Raw genomic sequence first — 23,468 nt, 5'->3', positions numbered from 1 at the left:
GACTCACTGCTGCTCTGGTACACACAAGGGTAGTCATCATTCCCATCCTTGCTTTGCTCCTTCGCTAAGCGCCCCCCACCCCACAACATGGGGAACCTGAACCTCTCGGAGCAGCTGCCAATGGCAGCATCAAGAAAAGGATGGTAGGGCGGCCAGATGGCTCAGTTGGTTAGAGCGTGAGCTCTGGACAGCAGGGTTACTGGTTCGATTCCCACATAGGCCAGTGAGCTGCACCCTCCACAACTAGATTGAAGACAATGAGCTGCTGCTGAGCTTCCAGAGGAGTGGCCAGATGGCTCAGTTGGTTAGAGCACGAGCTCTCAACAACAGGGTTGACGGTTCAATTCCCACATGGGATGGTGGGCTGCGCCCCCTGCAACTAAAGATTGAAAACGGCGACTAGACTTGGAGCTGAGCTGCGCCCTCCACAGCTAGATTGAAGGACAACGACTTGGAGCTGATGGGCCCTGGAGAAACACACTGTTCCCCAATATTCCCCCAATAAAATAAAATAAAATAAAAAATAAAAAAAGGATGGCTGAGATGGCAAAGCTTGGACAGCTGAGGGCCACGGAAGCTGTTATGCCTGCCTCATACCCCACAGCAGACCCCACAGCAGCATCTCTGTAAGAGGGTGGGGAGTGAGGGGGTGTGAACTGGCAGGGCTGGGTCGTGCCCAGGCCTTCACACCTCAAAACCCAGGAACCATCAGGACTGAAGGCACTAGAGGGACTATCTGGCCCCTGGAATCCAGCTGAGAGTCCTGGCTTGTTCTAGAAATGGGCAGTGCCAGGCTCATGGCCACATGACCAGTCAATAGCCGAGGGAGAACTCCCACCAAGCCCCTGGATGCCCAGCCTGGTGCTCTTGTCAGTGCATCAGAATGATTCTCTGAACTCCAGAGCCCCACTGAGGAGAGCTGTAGGAACCTAATGTTTGAATCCTGGCTCTGCTTTCCCCGAAAATAAGACCGGGTCTTATATTAATTTTTGCTCCAAAAGACACATTAGGGCTTATGCTCAGGGGGTATCATCCTGAAAAATCATGCTAGAGCTTATTTTCCTGTTAGGTCTTATTTTTGGGGAAACACGGTATTTGCTGTGTGGCATGGGACAAGTCATATAACTTCTCTGAGGCCCAGTTTTGTCATCTGTAAAATGGGTATAATAGCACCTACGCTACTTGGTTATTGTGAAGAGTCAGTGAAATGATGGCTCTAAAGTGGTCAGCATGTAGTGAGCTCTCGGTAAATGTTAGTGATTTAATTATCTTACTTCCCCTGTGCTTGGCACTGTCAGATCTGTGGCAAGGATTTAGTCAGCACTCACTGTGCTACCATGGCAGGGGTGAGGGTAGAGGGGATGGCCTTAGCCTCTCAGTTTCTCTTCCTTAGGCCCCAGAGTCTAAAAGGACAGCCAGTATCTCAAAGGAAAGGGCAGGTATGCCGACGCACACCCACTTCCCTATGCTGGGTATCTCTGCTAGTGCTGCCAGCTCTCCTTACAAGACCAGCTCAGCACCTTGCTCAGGAAAAGGCCCTGCTGTTTCTCTGCTCAAACGGTGACCAAGAGAGGATCGGATGGTGGTCTGTTGTGACAGTCAGCTGGGGATGGAGTTCCCGGTAGGGGAGGGAGTACGGTCCCTCTAACAATGGCAGGGAGGCTAGAATGCTCCCTGTTCCATCTGCCTCAAACACTATCTATGATCTAAGCCTTAAATGGGGACCCCACAGCTTGCCTCCATCACTGAGCACATCTCATCTTTAGAGGCCCCTCCCGATCCCCTTCGCACCTCCGAATCTCTCCAACCTCATTCCCCTTCCATTGCCACTGTTGCTTCAGGATGTAACAGAAAGAGAGTAGGTTTGTAGCTGCCCGCCAGGTCACGTCAAAGCTGGATACCGTGGGCAAGTTATTTGCCCTCTCTGTATTCCTGTCTTATCTGTAAAACGGGAGTGGTGATTTCTCTGTCTCTAGATGTTTGTTAGCAACACAGGCATTGAAACAGTTCCTCGGGGAGGTCAGCGGATACTGCCTAGTAGTGACAAATTCTATGTTTGTACAAATGGGGAAGCAAGGGTCCAGAGCTCGTGCTGCACTGGCTGAAGGTCACACAGCAAACGCACAGTCAGACCCCAGGAGGCCCTGCTCACCTGTCTTGGGAAGTTTCATCCCTTCAAATGCGAGTTTTCCGTTTCTGGCCCATTTATTGTATTTTTCCCTTTTTTTCTCAGTTTGGCTCCCAGATGTCTCCCCCTCTCCCCAAAGCCTCCTCGTAGGGGGGGAGGGCACAGTGACTGTCATATAGGAGGTGCCTGTCAGTATTTGTCGAAGATAAGCATGGAGGCGTGTCCAGGGCTGGTGCGGAGAGGGGAGCTGGCAGTGTGGACGTGGGGCAGGGAACCGAGCACCGGTGTGCGGACAGGCTCCAGGCGGCTTCTCCACATCTCGGCCTCGGCCTCCACTGGCCCTGGCTGTCTGAGAAATCTCATTTTGCTTGCAAGCTGATTCATGGGCCTGGTTCCCCCGTGCTCCCAGAGCAACTCTCTGTCAATAACTATTCTTTACAAGGTCCCTCGATTCATTTTTTCGGGGTTGAAGACACATTTTTAAAGAGTTCAGTGCCAGGGCCATTCCAGAGTGGCTGTTAACTTAATGTCCCGCCTCATTCCTCCAAGCCTGCTCCCTCTTGAACTACACGGGGGTCAGGACTTGCCATTTCTAGCAATTGCCTCTGAAGTCTCACATTTGGACAGGGGCGTGAGGAATGAAGAGAAAGGGACACAAATGACAGGACAGGGAGGCAGGCAGGGTGCTGGCTCTGTCATTAGTTGGCTGTGTGACTTTGGGCCAATGGCTCCCCTCTCTGGGTCCTCATGTCCCTGTTTGTGAAAGTCTGGATGCTGACACACACCATTAGCATAGCATCCACTGTTTCCCCCGGAGCGGCCTGGTCTCTGAGGTTCGTTTGAAAGGAGGTCTTGGAGTCAAGCAGCAGCTCGTGTCCCCTCCCCCTCCTGCCATGTGGGGTAATGCAGTTGGCAAAGTCTGCGGCTGAAAACTGCAGCTCGCTTGTTCCCACTGTGCTGGCCCTCATCCTTTCTCTGCAGCCTCTTCCGAATGGGTCTCCTTGCCCCTCCAATTCTTCTTTCTCTCACCCAGGGCGAGGGAAGCGAGCTGGACCTCTGAGAAGTCTGAGCCTGACTCCCAAATGTGTGCTGAGCCCCTCCCCCCACTCCCTCTGGCCTCCATATCTTTGCATATATGTGTCTGTGTTTCCCTATCACCAGGGACTCCTACTCCAGGCCTGGGGAAAGCAAGTGCAGAGACAGGGCACGAAGAGGAAGCATGGCATGTCAGGCGTGCAGCCTCCAGGACGCCACACCCACCATCCTCCCTCCCTGGAATGTCTCTGACCCCACCCTCAGTAAATTCAGTTTGAGACTGTCCCCATGCTTCCTTTGTGCCCCACCAACACAGGCAAAACTATCGTGGATAGCATCCATCATCCCAGATGACCATGGCCAGCTGACTGGTCCATCTTCTCTGTGGGACTGGTGCTCCTTGGGGACAGGCCCAGGGTTTTGCCTCCATACTCCCCGTCAGGGCTTAGCACATAGTAGGAGCTTTGTGTGTTGAATAAACAAATGGATCCATGTTTCAACACCCCCTCCCATGCACCCCTTCCCACACACACACATCCAAGTTGGAATATTCGTTCTGCCTTGACTCACACCTATGTCCTCTGCATCTGTCTGGAACTTGTGATTTTCCACACTAATCAAGTGGTGAAGTGGCAGAGAATAGAAAATCCCCAAATGTAGAATCATGCGAAAGCCATTTTTAGTTTGTTTGGACGTTAGTCAGCAAACATTTGTTGAGCACTTGGATTCCAGGCACCGTGCATCAAGAAAAAGAACGGAGACCGCCCTCTGGGAGGTCACTGGCAGGGCTTATTTGAATATATGTCCTGGAGAGCTGGCAGGCAAAGCCCCCACTGGTTCTGCCCTGGGCCCTGCTTCCCGGTAGCTCCCTCCTTGCTGCTGAGCCACACCCACTCGTTGCTGCTAACACATCTTAGGCAGAGCTGGCCAATCTCTAGTCTTCCTTTCAGGCCCACACTTTACCTGAAAATGAAGCCTGAATGTGGGAAACTCCATAGTGGAGAACTGCTACGTGCCAGGGTCTGTCTTAGGAGTTGTGTCTGCAGTTGGGCACCGTGCAGAGAGCTTTACACACCTGATATCATTGACTCCTTACACGACCCCAGGGCTGCTGCGATGAGGTGAGCAGCTAGGACTATGGAAGGCAGGTGTCCTTCCGTGGTGGCAAGAGCATGTTGGGCCAGGTGCCAGTGCAGCTGGTGCTGCCCCTGGTCCATTCTGCAACAGATGCTGGTTGCTGTGCCTTCTCCTCTCCCCTCTCCCGGGTGGTTGCTGTAGCCACCTGTGCAGGGCACTGGAGGCTGGTCTTGCAGCCTTGGCTGGGCTTCCCCTTGGGCCAGGCGCTTCTGTGCTACCAGGGGCTGCCTATACCCGGGAGTGTCCCCCAGGGCCAGGAGAGGCCATGTACATGCACAGGCCAGGTGTGCCTGTGAAGGGCTATGGCCCAGCCCACGGCCCTCTGGGGGGGAGGGACACACCCCACAGCCTTCAATTTCTACAGCCTGGCTCCTGCCATGGAGACCACCAGCCTTTCCCCATCAATCCATGGAAAAAGGAGGCCTTCCTGAGACGAAGTGACGGTGATGAAGAGGAACCTCCTCTGAGAGGAGGGCTGAAGGCAGTGAAGGAAACAAGTGAGCTCAGGCGTGCGCAGCACCCTCTCTCACCTCTCTTGTTTTTCTGTTCCCTCTCACCGCACCCCCCCCCCCCCCAGCACCCCCGGCATTTCTCTGGAGGCCCTGAGGCTCGCCCCTCCTTCCTGAGCCAATCATGGCAGACTCCCATAGGAGGCACCTCTTTGTAAGGGCACATTTCTGGGTCAGTAAAGCCTTCATGCTGTGATGTGGGCATCTCCACAGCACCAGAGGTCTAAGGGACCTGGATGTTGGAGGAGGAAGAGAAGGGCTGCAGCTGGGCTCAGTAATGTTTCCATCGCATGTCATTTAGAGTGCATGTGTGTACACGTGTGTGTGCTCACGCACACAAGGAAGACAGATTAGCCACCATGTTGTCTGTTCTCTGGGAGCCCCCACCTCCAATCTGGTCGCCTCCATTTATTTAAGAAAAATCCAACACAGTGGTGGGTAAAACCCGAGAGAAAAGTGGCTGTGGGATGGGGGAGAGAGACGCTCCGCTCCCTTCTTCCTTGCCCATCCCAAGGTTCTTCACAGCATTCCCTGGTGCCCTCTGTCCCCTTCCCATTGGATCCGTTTCCTGGGGGGGGTCGGGGGGGAATGGGTGGCTGTCCCTGAAGAGAGGGAAGGAGTGGTCAGCAGAGCAGGAGCGGCTAAGGCGAAGTGTTGACTTTGCTATGTGGTGGGAGAGAAGCACACAGGCCTCCCTGGACCCACCCAGACCATGGTGCTCTGGGCGTGGCTTGCCTGGGGGTGTACGGAGGACTCCGCCCCCTTTAGGTTCCTGCCCACAGTCCTTGAGGGCGGAAGAGGAAGTCCTGAACTCTCAGGAAGGTGCCTGGCTTGGCCCCAGACCCCTCTGGGGTCAGCTCCCAGGTTCTGTGAAGAGACTGGGGAGGACCCCAAAAACCAGAAGATGCTACAAGTGTCCCCCCACATCCCAAATATTTTGTCCACAGCAAGATCCTTGGCAGGGCAGGCAGCCACCACCTCCCCACCCTACAGGATGGAAATCCCTGAATAGTGGTTTAAGAAAAGTCTTTGTGCAGCTAGTGACACAAGACCCCCCAGAACCCCCCCACACAGTGGGACCACAGAGGACATGGGAGACAGGGGCGGGGCACAGTGTGAGCCCACCTGGCCCCAAGCTTGGCCTCCGTGCCTCACTCTTGGGGCAGGCCGTTTGTCTAAGAGGGGACTTTTGGAAAAGGTGGAATCAGGGCTGGAATTGCTTCCTCCTAGCAAGCTCCGGAGGCAGGAGCCCCCGATCTGCTGCGGCAGAAGAGGGTAAGAGTGTGAGGCCGTGAGAAAGACCAGATGAGGGAGGCGGCCACCCGCACAGAGCAAAGCTGAAGGGGGCCGGGCATATAAAATCCAAGCCAGCCGCCCTCGGTCAGTGTGAGCCGGAGTCCTGGCTGTGTCCCACACAGAGCCTACCCCGTCGGGGGATGACGCCTTACGCAACCTCTTTGATTCTGCGCATGTAATTGTGCAGATCTGGGGGTGCAGCAGGCCGCGTGGTGCCAGCCACATCCCGGCAGCCCCAACCCAGGTCCTCTTCGTCCTCCTCATCCTCTTCGCCAGCGGGCACTGAGTCATAGGCCAGCTCCTCTGTGGGCAGCGTGGTGAAGGTGGTAAACTTGACCCGTTTGCGCTTGGAGGTGGGCGAGCTGGCAGGGTCCTCCGCCTGGTCCCGGGCAGAGCCCCCGGAGGAACCGTCGCCCCGCCCATGCACCTGGCTCTGGACACTGGTCTGCGAACTGCCGCTGCTGTGGTGGTCGCCATGGCAGCAGGCGGGCATGGTCTCCAGCGGGTTGCCAGTGGGCGGCGACAGCTCCCCCTGCACCCGCAGAGGCTGCCCATTGCCCAGGAACACCCAGTGGTGAGAGTGGTCCATGCTGGTCTGGCCCTCGGGCGGGATGCGCTTGTGCCGGTAGCGCAGCACAAAGACGAAGCAGTTGATGAGGAAGACGAGGATGGCGAGGCAGAAGACACCCAGCAGCGCGTACATGCCGATCTCCAGGTCCGTCAGCCCCCGTGGCATCTGCTGGAAGCCCGTGGGCAGTGGCAGGAAGTCTTCTGTGGGCAGCATGGCTGGACTGGCAGTGCCTGGGGCCTTGGGTGGGGGCACCGCCGTGCCTGGTGGGCCAGCTCCTCGGGCCCCGTCCTCGCCCCCACCCGGCCCCGGCTGGCTAGGGCCTGGGTAGTCATACGTGGGGTCCTCCTCCTCCCGCCCAAAGTGCACGCGCAGGCCCACGGGAGTCGTAGCCAGAACACTCTTGCGCTTGGTTTTCTGGCAACTCTCTGAGATGGTGAGCTCGGCACGGAGCAGTTCCCCTGCGCCCTCCGCTTCTGCCACCACCAGCGGGAAGGCCCGATCCTGGGTCACAGTAGCCACCCGCTCGTCCAGACTGCTCACCAGCAGCCCATAGTCCCGGGGGCTGTAGAGGGAGAGTGGGGCCATGGTGCCATCACTGTAGGACAGCCAGAGGCTCAGGAAAGCTTCCTGGAGGAGGAAAAGGGGACAGGAGTCAGAGAGCTAGTCCCGGCTGGCTTCCTTGCTGGAGAGTGAGGTCTGTGAGGGCAGAGACAAGGCGTCCTGGTGCCCTACAGCATTCCCGGTGCTGAAGCCGTGCCTGGCAGGTGACAGGTACTCAGGAAAAATTGTTTGAGCAGGAGTCCTCCTCTGGAGATTGTGAGGAGGGTACAAGGCACGTAATAGCCTCCTACTGCTTCAAGAATTTCCTTGCCCACTTCACCCTTCTCCCCTGGATGAGCTAAAGGTAAGTTCTGCCTTGGGTCTAACTCAGGTCCCTTTTGCTGCAAGTGTAACCCCACATCTCTATGACTGACCTCGGTATCCTCCCCATCAGGCACTTGGAGTTGAGAACACATGCCTAACCCTAGTCTTCTGTGTCTGTTAGTACCTTCTGAGAACCGCCCACCCTGCAGTGAGGAAGCAGGGCCCAGAGACAAGGGGTTGGCCTGGGTCACAGCGCAAGTTAGGGGCAGAGGACTTTGGGCTCCTGACTCCTGCTTTGGTGCTCGACGCCCACCTTCTCACTCCCTGTGCTCCTACTTGCCAACTTTCCACCATTGCCTATAGCTAGTGCCCTGGTATGTCTGTGGGGGGCTGAGATGGGTGAGGGTAATTCCTGGTGGTGGAGGCATATGTGATGGGCCCTCTGAGAACCGGGGAGGGGAACCCTCAGTCAGAATGTCTCAGGGCGGCAGGTGCAGAAGCGAGACCTTGGCCAGATGCCCTGCGCAGATGGCAGGGGGATGGGCTGGGGCAGGTATGCAAGGCATGCGGGGTAGCTAGACCTTCCGTTACCTAAAGCTCTAATTTGGGGGACTCATGGCACAAGGGCAGGCCAGAGCCTCATAATCCTTCCACACCCCAAGTCCCAGGGCTGGCAGACTGGGCATCCAGTTACCTGCTTGAGGAAGCTGAGGGTCTGCTGGGCAGCCGTGGTGGCGAGGATGGTGTGGCTGCTCCCTGGGCTGGGCCGTAAGGAGAGGGCAAGGCTGGCCACCACCTGGGCCTGCAGCTGTGTGATGCTGACCTTCTCCTCTGTCACCGTCAGCAGTGTTTCCCCGAGCACAGACTCCGTCAGTGGGGACACCACCTGAGGCAGAGCGGGGCAGGGGTGGGTAAAGGCCAGGAAAGCAGCACCCTCCGGATCACGAACAAGGGAGGAATCCCAGTGCTGCTGGAAGACAGGCCCAGGGAATGGGGCAGGCTGGGAGGCTCTGCCTTAGGTCTGCAACTGGGAAGCAGGGGCCAGGGGCCAAGCAAGGGTCAGGGGCTCAGAGGAGCATGGATGAGAGAGATGGGCAGAGTTTTAAGGAAAACAATAGCCCTGTACAGTGATAAACAGCAATCGCTATTCCACCCTCAATGTCAGCGAGACAAAAGGGAGTGGTGGCGACTGTGAAAATACACTAGTATTGACTCTAGCAGCTTCTTGCCAGGTGGGAAGGCAGGCCCAGTGTTGTCAGATTCATAGTTTGTAAAACCAGAAATCTGTATTTCTAAAAAATGAAAAACTTCCCAACTTTTAAATTTTGGATCAATTGTTTTGCAAACAAATAGGTCTGCAGGCAGGTTCCAGCCCATGGAGTCACAATTTACCCTCTATTAGGTAAAGGATTTCTACCCAGGCACCCAGTTGTCAAGGAGGAAGGTCAGAGTTGCGTTCCTAGATGCGGAACTCCGTCTCCTGGACCCTTGGCTGCCGGAGCCCTCTCACCTGCTTCCCATCCTCATCCACATCTGCTCTCAGGGACCACACTGAGCAATGTAAGGTTCATACCGCTGATAATGCTTAGAGGGAGATCCAAGGGTGAAGCTGAAGGGCCTGGAACTCTGATGGTGGAATTTCAGGCAGAGGGGCAGGTAGGAAAGAGCCTGGCTGGCGTTGCTCCCAGAGGCTGAAGCCCTGGAAATCCTGTCCTAGGAATGTCTGCGTCCTCCGCCCACAGGTAAACAAGGCTCCTGACACTGCCCTTGTGCCTACCTTGAAGGGGGTGGTGCCTGGCTCCAGTCCTGCCAGTGTGCTGCTGTCTACCATGCGTGCCACTCGGGGGTCACCCACCCGCATGAAGTTGCTGACCAGTTTGGTGACCTCCACGAGCCAGTCCGGGCCCAGCATGGTGACCACCTGGTCGGTGCCCTCGGATGACATCGTGTGGAACTGAGTGAAGACCTGCAGAGTGGCATGCTGGTACTGCAGGGTGCAGCCACGGTTGGCGCTCTGACGCCGCTCCTCTTCCTCCTCGTCCTCGTCCTCGCTATCCCGGGCTGACCTGCGGTGGGGGCAGGGGTCAGGGCTCCTCACCTTGGCGATGACCTGCACAAGCCCCTCCCTCCCATCCTCTCACTCTGCTGGCTGCTCCCCAGCTCCTGTGGGTGCAAGCTGTGCAAATGCCAAGCCTTCTCCCTGGCTCACTCTTTCTGTCCCTGACAAATGTAGAGGCAGGAGTCCCAGGCTTTTCTCTCCTAGAAAGAGCCTTCTTGAACCCCCCCCCCCACCCTGGTCCCTCACTGCCTCTGTTTGGCTTCACCCATGCCTGCAAAAAGCTGGCGTCAAATCCTGAGGAGTGCTGCCACGCTTTTAGCGCTAAGCATGCACGAGGCCCTTTTCTCAGCTCTAAGCTGGAGCAAAGGGGATCCCTGTTACAGAGTGCCAGAAAGCTGGGCTGAATTGTGTCCTACACTGTGTGGCAAGCAGAACTTGTAAGTGATCAACCTGGGTATTTATTTAGCTGAGATTTCCAAGCAAAGTGTCAGCCTGGGTTTCTCTTACTTTTTACATTATAGTAAAATGCAAGAGGAGAGAGATAAATTGAGGGAAGAACCGGTGAGCAAAAGGGAACCAGGATGTGATGATTTGGGGAATTCTCAGCCTATCCAGATTGCCAAAAATGAGAAAACCAGGTTAACTGTCAGGAAAGCGTGCTCTGGAGAGAGAGAGTAAAGGGTATAACTACTGCTTTTCTAGTGGTTAGAAGAATCAAGCCATCAGAATATTCGTTCACACAGAGGGTTCTTTTACCCGTGGGAACTAATTTAATCCTCATAACAATCCTGTGAGGAAGTGTTACTGTGCCCATTTTACAGATGAAGAAACTGGGGGGCACAGAGAGGTTATGTAAGTAGCCCAAGGTTACCCAGCTAGTAAATAGCAGAATCAGGATTTAAACCCAGGCTGAAGGGCTTCAGAGTTTACTACATCCTCATTACTCAAAGCAGCATCAGCATCACACAGGAGTTGGTCCAAAATACAGAACCTGTATTTTGACAGGATAGGCAGGTAAATTGTGTGCCCATTAAAGTTTGAAAGGCTCTGGTCTACACTGCCTTGTTTTTCCGAATCTCTGCAGAATTAAACCAAGCCCAACTCTCATTTGACTACTTGCTTCTCTCCCTAGCCCCACCCCTCCCACTCTTCCCTGCTGACTTTTCTCTCCAGCAGTGATGAGTGGGTGAGTGGGGTGCACTGAGTTCACATGTACAGGCCTCAAAGATGGGCACTCAGGTGTGTGAAGCTGACCCCTCCCCCACCCGAGAGGGTCCCACTGGCTGATTAGCTCACAAATGTGCCCCTGGTGTGTGCAGGCTGGGGGATGTGTATACAGGTGTGTGCTGTGTTGCTGTGTCTGCTCCGTTTTGTCTGCTGCTTGACTGGTCTCACCCTGCTCCCCAGCCAACTCCTTTCCACTTGTCCTCTAAGACTTAGCTCAAGGGTCACCTCTTCCAGGAAGTATGCCTTGACTTCTCCTGCAGGAAGAGGTGGTTCTCTCCTTTGTGCCAATCAATTCCCTGTACATAGGGCTTCCTGTGTCCACCATGCTCTGTGGCATATACATGATGGCTTCCCTGGTAGACCCAGAGCTTGGATGAGTCAGGCACTGGCCACACTCACCCCACATCTCAAGCACCTGTCAGTGCCTGGCATACAGTAGTTGCTCAATAAAAGTTTGATGATTGCACAACTGACCTGCAGACTGTGTACATCTAGGACCTTAGATACACATGCAGATCAGACTATGTACTAGGGCTGTGTCACCCACGAGTGTTTCAAGTATCTGCCATGTGTGGAAGGGCTGTACCTCCGGCCGGGGAGGATAGGTACCCTCCAGCCCTTAACTTGGCTGAGGCGGGCGTCCGAGAGCTCGATGTGCAGGGGCAGCTTGGGGACCCAGACTGTCATTTCCAGGGGGGCACTGAGGACGTCGTAGCGGAAGGTGACCCTGGCGTTCATGGACCCGCGAGACTCCTTTCCGCTAACAAACACGTAGTCACAGCTGCTGGATACCTGGAGGGGGAGGGAGGTTGATTGGCATGTCTTGCCCTACAGGTCTTCCTGTGGGGCAGTGCAGGGGACTGCAGTCTGACAAGCAGGGCCAGAAGGCTGTTGGAGAGAGAAAGTGCCAGTCACATGAGGCTGAAGGGGAGGGGCTAGGTGGGAGAAGGCATCTAATTTAATTCCTCTGAGAGGTGTGGGCTTAGGTGTCCCCGCCTCCATTCTCTTTTTCCAGAGAGCCTCTCTTAGGGGCTACTGTGGGAGGTGTTTGCTCCCTGGCAAGGAGTCAACATGCACATGTTTTTGTAAGGGGCTGCTTCCGATGTGGCAGACCACACCTACAGGAGCCTTCAGGCTGCAGGCCCTCAGGACTGGCTCCCCCCACCCCCACCCCATGACTGCCTGGGCTCTGGAGCAGGTGTCTCGTGGGTAAAATCCTCCACAGTAGAGAAAAGCAGCCTGTATTGAGCAGAACACTGGTGCTCGACTGTGCAGGGAGGAGATCAGGTGGATGGGTGTGGGGGTGAGTGGCAGGTCCACGGCTCCTCCCGGGGCCCCTCTGGCCCCGTGGCCCCAGGAAAATGGGCACTAGTAAATTTCTGGCGAGGGGGCTGCTTTAGCCAGGGGTAAAAGGAGGGGAAGGGGAGAGGAAAAATCAGGACCAGAGAACCCCAAGCACAGGCAGGTGGATGGTTGCCACCAACGGCTGCAGCTTTTGCAAATGCATGCCCACCTGGATACCAACTTGCGCCTTAACGGTTTCCGGGCGGAGCATATGCCCACTAAACACATCTGGGTGGATACCTGTGCCCACTCACAGAAGTGTCACTGCCAGTACTTCAGAGCAGATGAAAATGGGTGTGCATGTCAACTGTGCCCACACGCACACCTGGCACAGCCTGGAGTGAACACAGGGTGCAATGCATGTAGGTGCTCTTGCTGGTATATGCCCGTGGGGGCATGTCCTCATGTGTGGGTGCAGATGCCCTGAAGACTCTGGGGGTGGGGTGGGGAGGGTCCTGGGGCTATGGTTCATCTACGGAGATGAGCCGCTGGACTGGCCCAAACTCCTGCTAGCTCTCTTCAGCATCTCAGAGGGGTGGGTGGAATGGGACAGCAGCCCTGCCAGAAATGCTCATTTCCCACGTCAGGAGGCAAAGCATTCCATCAGAAGGCAAATTCCATTTAGAATATTGGCAAACTCCATAAAGAACCTGAGTGTATTTCATTGAGAACAAAAACAAATTCCATTTAGAATCTTTGCTAATTCCCTTTGGTATCGAAGCCATCACGACTTTGCTCTGGGCCCTCTGGGGCCAGGGCTGGAGGGGGCAGCATGAAAAGCACAGGAAGGTGTGGGGTTCTTGGGAGCAGGCCCATTTCTTCCCATGCCAGTCTGCCAACAGTGGAGGGCCCCAGGGGCCTGGATAAGGTTTCCACTCCTAGGAGGTGATGAGGGTGTAGGACCAAGCCATTTGCTCTGGCTCACTTGGAAGGCGCCCTTCCTAGACGGGGGAAAGGATGAGGTGAGCCTCAGGCTCCCCAGACCTGGAGAGATCCAGGACAGAGCATGGAGAGAGAGAGAGCATGCACCCCAGGGAACTGGAGGGGGAGGACACCCACACCCCCCTCCTCCCGTTCTCCTTCAAGCCAAAGAATTCACAGGAACCGGGAACAGACTCCTGTGTCAAATCATTTGATTTGCCACCTGCAGGAGGCTGGCACAGCAAACAACCCACCCACCCCCAGGTACCAGGCCTGGACACCTTCCTGCATTTCTGCTTGCTCCCACTACCTCTGACCACTGTCCAAAGCCAGGGGAAGGGGCAAATCTGGAGGCCCCCCTGGGGAGGTGGCAAACTGGGCCATTTGAGTCAGATCAATGCCCTGTTTGCTGGGCTGTGGAGGACCCGGGGCCCAGAGTGGGTCTCTGGCGAAGAGCTCAGGGAGGGCTTTCGGGAGTTGGAGGAGGTGGGATGTGTGTGCCCAGAGTGGGTCCTTCCTTATACAGCTTTACTCCTGGCCTAATTCACATGCTTCTGGCAGCTTCCTCCCTGTGCTGGATTTCCTCCACTTGGGAACCAGTACTTCGGGTCAGGGCATGTGTCTGAGGGGTCCACCCCCTGGCCCCCATTGTCCTGCCTAGTGTCTGTTGCACAGCAAGGACTCAATAACGACATGCCAGATTGGACTGAGTTCAAGGTGTCAACGCTGCCTTCTCCTCTCGGCCTACCAAATGGTCTCTTTCCCATTCCTACAGGCAGCCCTCCAGGACTGCTGGAGCAGTACCCAGGGCTTTTCCTCATCCTACACAGCATAGACGGATACCTGCAGCTCATCCCCACTCCCGTCCCCGCTTTCCTGTCTCCTTGCCTACCCAGAGCACCTGCCTGGGATATGAATTCCTCTCTGGCTTGGGGCTCTGCTCCCCTCAAAGGTCTGAGGCCTTCGTGCCAGGGGCCCCACCTCCAGAAAGCTCACCTTGATGATGTCCTCATTATCAGACTCGCATTCCACCAGGGCGGAGACATCTAGGACGAGGCCAGTCACTTCGATGGCGATGACCTTGACAGGGATGGCCACCGTCCGGCCAGTCAGGATGGCTGTGTTGATGATCTCTGTGTCCTGTAGGGAGCAGAGGAAAGCGGGGCTGCTTGCAGACCGCTGCTCTCCCAGGACCACCAGCAAGGCCCCAGTGCTCCTCAGCTGTGCATCCTTCCCGTGGGGCCACCTGGACACAGTGCAGAGGTGCATCCACCCAGCCATACACCTTCTCAGATGTTCTGCTCGCTTGGACTCCCGCAGCAGCTTTCACGGTGTAACTCGCTCTGCTGCCAGAAAACAACCCTTCCCCCGTTCCCTCCCATCTTTTCTCAACAGCTTCCATGCTCCTCAGGACTCACAGAGTCAAGTCCAACACATTTGCCTGGCCATTCCAGATGTCCCTGGGCTGGCCCCATGTCCCCCTGGCTATCCAAGGTACTCCTGGGCCCCAGACGATTATTCCAGCCTTACCACCCCAATGCACTCTTCCCAAATCCATTGCTCCTTTAAACAAACTACTCACATTCCCATTGCCACACCTCTGTCCTCATGATGTCCTGTCTAGAACACCCTCCTCATCTTCTCTGATTGTATGAACCCTTCCGCCCATGTGACCTTCAAGGTTTAACTGCATGGCCACCTCCTCCAGGAAGCCTCTCATGAGTAGCCCCTCCATGGGTGTCTTCTCCTGCCTCTGTCCCCCTCAGCATCTGCTGTCTTACTCCAGCAGCAGGCACAGAGGCCCGCCTGCCTCCTGTGAGTGCACACACACACTCACTCACTCACTCACCTTTACATGGCCACACCTGGGTACAGGAGGCAGTCACACACTCAGGCACTGGCTCACACACACGCATGTTGCCATCTATGTGCACACTGAGCCATGCACACTCCTGTCACACAGGCACCCATGACATCCCGGTCCCCTGCCCTGCTCACCATGGCCAGGGGCAGGATGGCTTGCACATCCCGCTGGATGACGGTCAGCTCGGTGACTGCCCGCTCCAGCTCAGGCAGGGCGCCGTGGCCGCGGTAGTCAATGTGCCACATGATTCTCCGCTTCACCGACTGGCTGGTGAAGTTCTCCATCTCAAAGTCCAGCTGCAGGATCTCCAGGGGCCCCTGGCCCTCCCTGCCAGGGGGAGGAAGGAAGCAGAGCTGGGGAGGAAGGGCTGGGAGCAGCCAGAGAATTCTGAAACCCCGTGGAGACCCGAGTCCTCCTCGGTAGCCTCACTGCTGGGGTCCGCGGAGCCTTTTCCAGTTACCTGGCCTCAGACTCCCCGTAAACTAAGCCCCAGCCTGACCTCATTCACCGAGAATTCCCCCATCCCACCAGGTGCCTGTCCTGTGGAAAGGTGGGCAGAGGCGCCACCTTGGCTCACCACGGGGGCAGGGGCGTGCCCTGGGCCCAGGCCACATCCACGGTGGCTGTTGAGTGCTTTGCCCCAGTCAGCAGCTCCGAGGTCACGTGCCACTGGCCACTCCGTGACTTGGTGCCTAGAAGAGTCACTCCCTTCTTGGCCTTCACCCTGGGACAGAGGAGGAGAAGGAAGAGGGAGAGGGTCAGCCTATGGCCCAATGGTTGTCCACCTGGCCACCACCTAGGCTGGGCCTGGGAATAGGAGGGGCAGGGGAGTAAGTTACTCTGGGCACTAGATTCAAAGCTTGAGACTAGTCTGGGGAGTCTGCTGTCACATAGTTACAACGTCTGACCCTCAGTGGAAGCTGTAATCACTTCCACCATATCTCTAAGCTTGACTTGCATGCCATAGGGATAAGGGACTCACTGCTTCTGCACACATCCCATTCCATTTTCCAAAAGCACCTAAGGACTAGAACCTCTTCCCTCGATTGAGTTGAAATATAATAGCCGTGGGTCCTGCTGGGGCAAGAGAGAACAGCTCTCCTCCATCTTAATTGGAGCAGTTCTTCAGAAAGCTGGGAAGGGGAGCAGGTTTCTCTGAGTCTTCTTTTCTCCAGGCCTACAATCTCCAGTTCCTCCAATTGTTGCTTTTTGCCATCGTTTCAAGTCACTGATATCCTAGTCACCCTCCTCTGGACCCTCTGAACACATAAAGTGTAGTGTCCTATACTAAAGACAACAACACTTGATCTGTGCTCTAATTAACACGGACTAAAGCAGTATGATTATCACCTCCTAATTCTACATGCTCTATTCCTATTAATGCAGCCCAAGAGCTCTGACGACTGACTAAACTCATATTCACATTCAGGTATCAATCACGGAATCAGGCATGATCCTTTCCAGGAGGACTTGAGGTAGTACACTCAGGAGAGAAGGCAATCCTTAAAAAAGTTGGAGGCTAATGGTGATGTTTCAGGTCCTCTTACATAGTACTTGGGGTCAGAGGGGGCATTTTAGTGGGGCCTTTCCTATGAATCACCCAACATGGCTCAAACCACAGATTCCTACTGTGAGACATCATTATATTTTATGGGGATGGGATACAATTTAAGGCATTTCTGAATTTGTGAACTGTATCTTTCTCAGTGTGTAGAAAGAGCTGGGACTCCTGAAAGCTTTCCTCCCAACTCCAGGATGGGGCAAACGTCCCAACACAGGCACACACTCCTGTTCATCTTTTGGCTCCCAGGAAGGAGCTGCTCTCTGATCTCCATTCCTCCTCGTTGGCCTTAGTCTCTTCATCTATAAAATGGGACGGCTGCACCAGCTAATGTCTAAGGCCCTTCCAGCTCCAATTTTATCCTTCTGGACATCCATGCTTGTGAAAACTGATATTGCTCCTTTACCAAGATGTCATTTCTGTGGGATACAAAGGCAGAGATTTCTGCTGCCATTAGACAGATGAGAACACTGAGGCTCCATAAGTGAGGTGTCTTCCTGAGATTGGTCAAGTGATAAATGGAAGAGCTAGGATTAGGATTCTGCACAGGCAGACTGGGTGAGCCCCTCCCAAGGGTCAGATATGCATTTGACCTTGGGAGGGAAGGCAGACCCCGACCCATAACCCCCTACCTGAGTGTGAAATGCTCCACACTGGGGCTGGAGGGAGAGGACGAGTTGGGGGCCAGGTAGAGCAGGATGCTGAGCACTTCCCCTGGCTTGAGGGGCCGGTCGGGGAGGCGTATCATCAGGTTGCTGTCCAGCCTGTGCTCCTGCAGGGTCCTCCTGGGGGGCGGGCGGAACAGGCTGATGCTCCCGATACGCAGAAGAGGGTGCTGGGTGGGGCTCTCTGCCCGGGCCCCCACTCCAACCCCAGGCCCCCTGCGGGTGCCCCCACAGCCTCCAGACGCATCTGGGGCATGGAGAGTGTAGTACAGCTCAGCCTGCTGGCTCTCCCCTGCTGCCTCGGGCTCCAGCCCATCTGGAGACTTGCGCCCGGCGGTGGGCGGTGCTGCGGGGTCAGGGGGCCCGAACCAGGCCAGGGGCAGCTCCGCCCGCACGAGACAGGTGGCCAGGCCCCCGCTGAGGCGGCAGGAGCTCTTGACCTCCCGGGCGTCTCGGAAAGCATGCAGGCGGACACAGGGCAGCCGCTCGGTGATGCCGAAGTCATCCCAGTCCCGGCCGGCCACGTAGAACAGCACCTGGGCCACGGGCTGCGAGGCGGGCACACGGGCACGGACGATGAAGGCCCGCACCTTCCAGTTGACCGTCAGGCGCTCGGGGATGTCCAGGGTGCTGGACGGCTGCAGCAGCTCCCGGGCCACCACCTGGCTGGTGCTGAAGGGCCCCAGGGAGATGTTGAGGACAGGCAACTCCTTGGTCTGGAACACCACGAAAGGCTTGGAGCGCTGCAGGGAGCTGTTGGCGGCGGCAGGTGGTGGGGGCCGTGCCTCCCGCAGGAAGAAGGACAGCCCCTTGTGTGACAGGTGGTAGCTGATCGGCAGCACTGGGCCGGCCTGGGGCCCTGGTGGGCTGGGGCTGGCCAGGTGGGAGCGGCTGGAGGCTGAGGACAGACAGAAGCAAGACCCCAGAGTGGTCAGGAGAGGCTGCACTCAGACCCCAGGGTGCCCCAGCCTCCCACCCTCACACCGGGCCATGCATTCCAAATGGAGCAGCGCTCAGCCTGGCTCTGTGTCCTGCGGTGGCCCAGGGCCAGGCTGCCTGGGCTCTAAGCCTGGCCCCACCTTTGCAGATGTGTTCATTCCCTCACCACTGCTTCATTTCTTTGTCTGGAACGTAGGGGTAAAGCTAAGTTTTAGAGATGTTTTATCTCCCCCACATCCTCCTCTGTCAAACGAGTATGAAAATTCTTTCTGCCTTAAGGTGCCATTGTGAGGACTTACCGAAGTCTTGTGCGTGAGGGCTGAGAGCGGGGTGGTGCTGAGGAAGTCTTACCATTATCACGGCGCTCGCCGCTCGACAAGCATTAGCTTATTTGATCCTCAGATCAACCCTTTAAGCCAAATATGATTAGGATCTGCATTGATTCAACCAGTTTTCTATCAATAACTTCTCTTTTTTGAGAGCCTGTTCTTACATCTTACAGATAAAGGTGAAAGGCGCTTAAGTAACTTACCCACGTGACGGGCAAAAGGGCCATCAGGATTCGAACCTGGGGCCACCTGACTCTCAAACCCAAGCCCTTCACTGTTCCAGCTGCCTCAGATGGTGCAGAGTCCCCAAGGACCCCATATCTTCCCCCTACTACCTCTATATACCTCACACACTATATATACAGGGAATTTGCTCCTCAGTTACCCAAACCCAAATGTGGGCCTTGGGTTTGACTTCTTCCTCCTCTCTGCCCCCTTCCCCATCCTTACAGGAAGATCCTACCACGTTCTAGCAATTCCACCTCTTGACTCACGAGTATGTCCCAGGGTGACTCCTGTCCTCCATCCCCAGGCCCCTGCCCCAGTTCTGGCCTTACTCCTGTTGCTATGACAACGTAACTGCCTGAGTCTCCCCTCTCCCCAGCTCACCCCCCTCTCTGGCATCCCCCTCCCACACACAGCAGCCAGAGTGATTTGTTTCTCCCAGACACAAATCAGGCCTTGTTGGTCCCTCATTTCCAGCTCAACACCTGTTGGATTCTGTCACAGAACAGGAAGCGCCAAGATGTGGAGGTTTGAGAACCAGTTCTGGGTCTTCCTATGGACTCCTGAGTTGTGGTTCTCGCCTTTGAAATCAGGGTAATAAGAATAATAATAATGCATGTCTCCCAGGACGTCGTGTTGTCATTTGTTTTGTTTTTGAGAATCAAATAAGAAAGCTCTCTATAAATGGTGTAGCACAATGCACATGCGTGTAACTTGTTAAAGAATCTCTCCCTCCTGCTTGTAAAATAATACCAAACTTACCTTGTGCCCGAGCATGGCGTTCAGCGCCCTTTAGAATGGAGCTCCAAGCTCCTTTTTCTCCGGGAATCCTCTTCCCAAGACCCCACTGCCAGCATAACTGGACAACTTCTGGCTTTAGTGCTCTCTGATGCCACCTTATCTCCCCTCCTTGGCTCATGCTGTGCCTTCTGTGTCAAATTTTCTCCTTTCCTATCTGCACACATCCACATCTGAATCTTCCTCCAAGATCCAGCTTGAACGTCACCTCCTCCATGAAATTCTCCAAGATGTGACCTCACTTTTGGAACTTTCCTCCGAGCTTTGCCCTTTCTGAGGGAGAGTTAGTTATCTACAAGGCCTTGCATGGAACAAGCCTTCAACAAGTCATGGTTGGTCTACACTGAGTGAGATCTCTGTTCCAAGCAGGAGTCTCTGAATCAGTGCTGTGGTGGGTACTTGCAGTTTCTGTACATTTTTCGTTTTACCACTGTCAACTAAACCTTGACAATTGCACAAACATTCACACCCAATTCCTCATAAAGGCAACAAGCTAAAAATTCCCTGCCTTTGAGGCTCTGGTGTCTACATCCTATTTTTTAAATCTGTAGTTTAATTTCCTCATTTAAAAATAAGATGATTGGCTTGGGGCAGGGCAAAGGCCCTGGGGTCAGTTGTTCTAAGAAGAGTGGCTCCTGTTCTCAGCATGCCTCCTTGGGGCTCCTCCTGAGCAGCCTTTGGGACCAGCTGGGGAAACCATTGGTCCCTGGACCTCTGGGCAGCCCTGCTTTTACCACCAGATTGCTCCCTCCGTTCTGGAGAACTCTATTCCCAGGCCATCCTTCCCCACTAGATGCTCTGCTGTCCAGCAAGGTATGCTGCTGCTGATGGTGGGATGCAGGTGGGCAGCTGAGTCCCAGATGAGGACAGGAAGCTGTCTGGAGGGACAGGAGAGCTTCCTGGCTGGTGCTTGGATGCCCTGCCCCCTCGTTATCCGCTAGAGTCTCTGAGAAGGTCCAGCTGACCCCTGGGGCGAGGCTGGCCACAAGGTGAGCTGTTTTGAAAGCAGCAAGAGGCAGGCAAACAGGGGTTTTGGGAGTCAAGTTCAAGGCTTCTCCCAGCCACACTCATTGGGCAAGTTGCTTCCATTTTGAGCCTCAGTTTCCACCTCTAAAATTGAGATGGTGACATCAGGCCTCTCACAGGGATGTTTAGAGTTGCTAAAAGACCAAAGCAGAGAGGGGGCAATGCTGGACATGGTGGGAAGTCCAGGGCCAAGATGGAGAGGGGCCACCATGCTTGTCCCCCTGGGGCTGGAGAAGGGCAGCTGCGGTCAGGGACCTGTAAGTGCTCACTTTCCAGGCTGAGGTGGACAAGGTGGGGACGCAGAAGTCAGAACCACTGTTCTGCCTCATTTACCATCCCCAGGAGACCCCAGAGGCTGCGAAGTGCCACTTGGTCTTTGACCCTCTCCCCATCCCACCCTCGCGGCTGGCCATCTGGATCGCTTGCAGGCACAGTGGGGGCAGGGGCCTCCAGATGGGCCGTGGACTCAGAGGGGCATGGAGGAAGGGGTTGGAGAAATGTGTCTGCATGCACCCCTCACCCTCAATAGATTTTGGTTGAATAAGTGGGATTCTCTGAATGAGCTGCCCAGCCCTGACGGGGAGGCTGTGGACTGACAAACACCTCCTCACTGCGGCACCAAGGAGGAGTCGGGATGGCCACTGAGGGGACAGGTTCTTGGCACAGGGCTCTTGACCCCTTGCAGATAAGGAGACGGAAGGGGAAGTCCTTCTGGAAGGGGAAGCAACTTGTATTAAGAAAACAACTAGCTTTCAGAAATGGGGGCCAAACAGATGATATTGGGGTCCTACAATTTCAGTAATTATGTCATTGTGATGCATAGAACTCCGTCCCATCACCACCGTGAATCATTCTGTCCTCTGGGGCTGGAGGCCTCCTCTGTGGTGGAGTGTGTGTGTGGGGGGGTGGTCCCTGAGACCCTGGCACTAATCTCCGCTCTCCCCCTCACTTACTGTGGTGCCTAAAGGAAGTTGTTTGACCTCTCTGGGACTCAGTTTCCCCAGAGAGATGGGGGGGGGGCCTAGAAGCATTCTGGTGTGGTGAGGGCTGGGAAGAGGAAGGTGAGACTGATGGAGTTGTCAGCAGATCATTTGGTCACGTGTTCAGAGACATTATGTGTGAACGTGTGTGCATACGCTTGTGTGTGCCCACATGCACGCCGGCCTACCTCTCACAGGCAGCTCGAACCTCCAGACATCATGGAGCATGGCATGGGCTTGGGAAGGAAAAGCTGCCAGAAGGTTCCCCGAAGGACCACAGGTGGGGGAGGGGAGGACCAACACAGCTGAGGTCAGGCCAGGCCCAGGGGTCGGGGAGAGGTGCTTCAGGGGTGTGACTTGGGTGGACGTGACAGGCTGGGCCTGCCTCCACAGAACAGCGGCGTCACACCATCCAGACTGTCCGGGAAGCGCAGGTGCACCGCATGGTCACACAGGCTGGCACGTGCCTGTCCCTCAGGCCCCACAGCCGGTCCTCGGGCTTGGTTCTGAACAAACCTCAGCCTCTCCCCAGACTCCACTGTGTTCCCCCACCAACTGCCCTCGTGCTCTGGCCCAGCTCACCCTGTGGACCAGACTTAACCCTATCTTCCTGTCAGCGGCCTCGGCTCTCCCAGGAGCAGCAGTTGGATTTCCCTCTGTCTACACAGCCTGAGGCCTCAGGAACCACTTGGGTCCAGCTCGCGCTGGGATCCTCTCCCTTGCTGTCATCTCCCTGTAGACGGGGCTTCTCATGTCTTCTCAGGATCATGATGCATGTTCTGACTGAGTTGTGCCCCCCCATTCATATGTGGAAGTCCTAACCCCCAGTATCTCAAAATGTGACTGTTGTATGGAGATAGGGTCTTTAAAGAGGTGATGAAGTTAAAACGAGGTCACTGGGGTGGGCCCTAATCCAATCTGATGGTGTCCTTATAAGAAGAGGAGACTGGGACACCGACACACACAGACGGAAGATCACGTGACGGCACAGACACATGCCATCTATCTATAAGCCAAGCGGAGAGGCCTCAGGAGAAATCAGCCCTGCTGACATCTTGATTTTGGACTTGTAGCCTCCAGAACTGTGAGAACATAAATTTCTCTTGTTTTAGACAACCAGTTTCTGGTACTTTGTTATGGCTGCCCTCACAGCCTCAGTTTCCCCAGTAAGATATAAAGACACCATAGAGGACAGGGGAGGAAGACAGCTTCATACCCAGGGATAATAATGGCAGCTGAGGCATTATTCCCAGGCCCCTTCCTTGACTGTGCCTGGCATGTGACCCTTCGCAGCTGAGCTGAGCCAGCTCCTTCCTCCCACAACCCTGGGAGGGCATATCCAGCTCTTCATAGCTGGGAACTAAGGACGGGGTGTCTGTGGATGCAACAGGCCTGAACTCCCATCCCCCCAAGTCCCCTCTCCCACCAGCTCCGGGGCCACTTCAGGGCCATGCTCAGTTGAGTGGCAATAGCTTTCGTCCTTCCCTTCTTATTTTAGAAAGACACTAAGGTGTGAATAGAGGCTTCACAGAAGGGCATCAGACTCACTAGCACCCAAGAGAAGACATGCACAGGGGGTGGGGTAGGGGGGTCCCTTTATCCTTCCATGCCCAGCCCAGGCATTGCCTCCTCCCTGAAGCCTTCTCTGGTACCTCTCACTGCTATCACTTGGGTACTGCATTGCTGCTGCTTTGCACTGTCCAGCTCTGGCTCTGACTGACCAGGAGCTTGGCTCTGGTATGAGTGTGAGATACAAATTATCAATGAGCTAACTGTCTCATTAACCACTGAATGCTCCCTGGGGGTAGGATGCTGGCCCATGTGCCTTCGCCTGTGCAGAGATCTCTTCAGCCACATCCACCTCCAGACGGCACATACACTTTTGCCTTTCCAACTGGATTAGGGCAGACACTGTGTCTGGACCAGCATTGCATAGTGCAAGGTGTGGCACACAGTAGGTGCTTAACGAACGTCAGTTCTTCTCCTAAGG

General features: G+C 55.4%; 1 protein-coding gene across 1 annotated transcript in view; it reads right to left on the bottom strand.

Annotated features, from left to right (window-relative positions):
- Positions 1-5,171: 5,171 nt before the first annotated feature.
- TMEM132E (transmembrane protein 132E) overlaps positions 5,172-23,468 on the bottom strand; it is a 53,944-nt gene continuing 35,647 nt past the window's right edge. Inside the window, exons 2-9 of the mRNA XM_019732627.3 lie at positions 17,149-18,079; positions 15,533-15,679; positions 15,090-15,282; positions 14,088-14,231; positions 11,413-11,618; positions 9,318-9,606; positions 8,235-8,426; positions 5,172-7,303 (exon numbers count right to left, since the gene is read on the bottom strand). Coding sequence (XP_019588186.3) covers positions 6,254-7,303; positions 8,235-8,426; positions 9,318-9,606; positions 11,413-11,618; positions 14,088-14,231; positions 15,090-15,282; positions 15,533-15,679; positions 17,149-18,079 — 3,152 coding nt within the window. The 3' untranslated portion in view covers positions 5,172-6,253. The remainder of the gene's footprint in view (positions 7,304-8,234; positions 8,427-9,317; positions 9,607-11,412; positions 11,619-14,087; positions 14,232-15,089; positions 15,283-15,532; positions 15,680-17,148; positions 18,080-23,468) is intronic.

The sequence above is a fragment of the Rhinolophus sinicus genome, chromosome 12 (genome assembly GCF_057876585.1).
Source record: "Rhinolophus sinicus isolate RSI-liver-muscle chromosome 12, RSI-T2T, whole genome shotgun sequence".
Lineage (NCBI taxonomy): Eukaryota > Metazoa > Chordata > Mammalia > Chiroptera > Rhinolophidae > Rhinolophus > Rhinolophus sinicus.
The sequence above is the reverse complement of the archived record's forward strand: the minus strand, read 5'-3'. Positions and strand labels throughout refer to the sequence as shown.